Source organism: Fukomys damarensis, unplaced genomic scaffold (assembly GCF_012274545.1).
Source record: "Fukomys damarensis isolate Sample0158 unplaced genomic scaffold, DMR_v1.0_HiC HiC_scaffold_13, whole genome shotgun sequence".
Taxonomy (NCBI): Eukaryota; Metazoa; Chordata; class Mammalia; order Rodentia; family Bathyergidae; genus Fukomys; species Fukomys damarensis.
Window position 1 is genome coordinate 34,379,463 of NW_022900925.1, and position 238 is coordinate 34,379,700.

The 238-nt window shown below is 64.3% G+C and overlaps 1 protein-coding gene across 1 annotated transcript in view; it reads right to left on the minus strand.

Moving 5' to 3' along the window:
- Positions 1–238, minus strand: part of Abi3 (ABI family member 3) — a 3,563-nt gene that overhangs the window by 855 nt on the left and 2,470 nt on the right. The window contains exon 4 of the mRNA XM_010620319.2: positions 74–217. Coding sequence (XP_010618621.1) covers positions 74–217 — 144 coding nt within the window. The remainder of the gene's footprint in view (positions 1–73; positions 218–238) is intronic.

Consider the following 238-nt stretch of genomic DNA (forward strand, 5'->3'; position numbering starts at 1 on the left):
CCTTACTCCCGCCACCCCAGACCCCGCTGGTTCCATCTGTTAACTTTAAGGTGAAGATAGCCTTGCCCCAAACTCTTCGGAGATCCCGCTGCCTCAGCTTCCCGATTGCCGGCCGCGCTTTCTCAGTTTGCTTCCCGGGACGTACAAGGCTGGGTGGGGTTTGGGGGTCCTCACCCGGCGGGGGCGGGCACAGATCCCCGAGCGGAGGCGCGAAGTCCTGGTCGCAGGGAAACGGGGG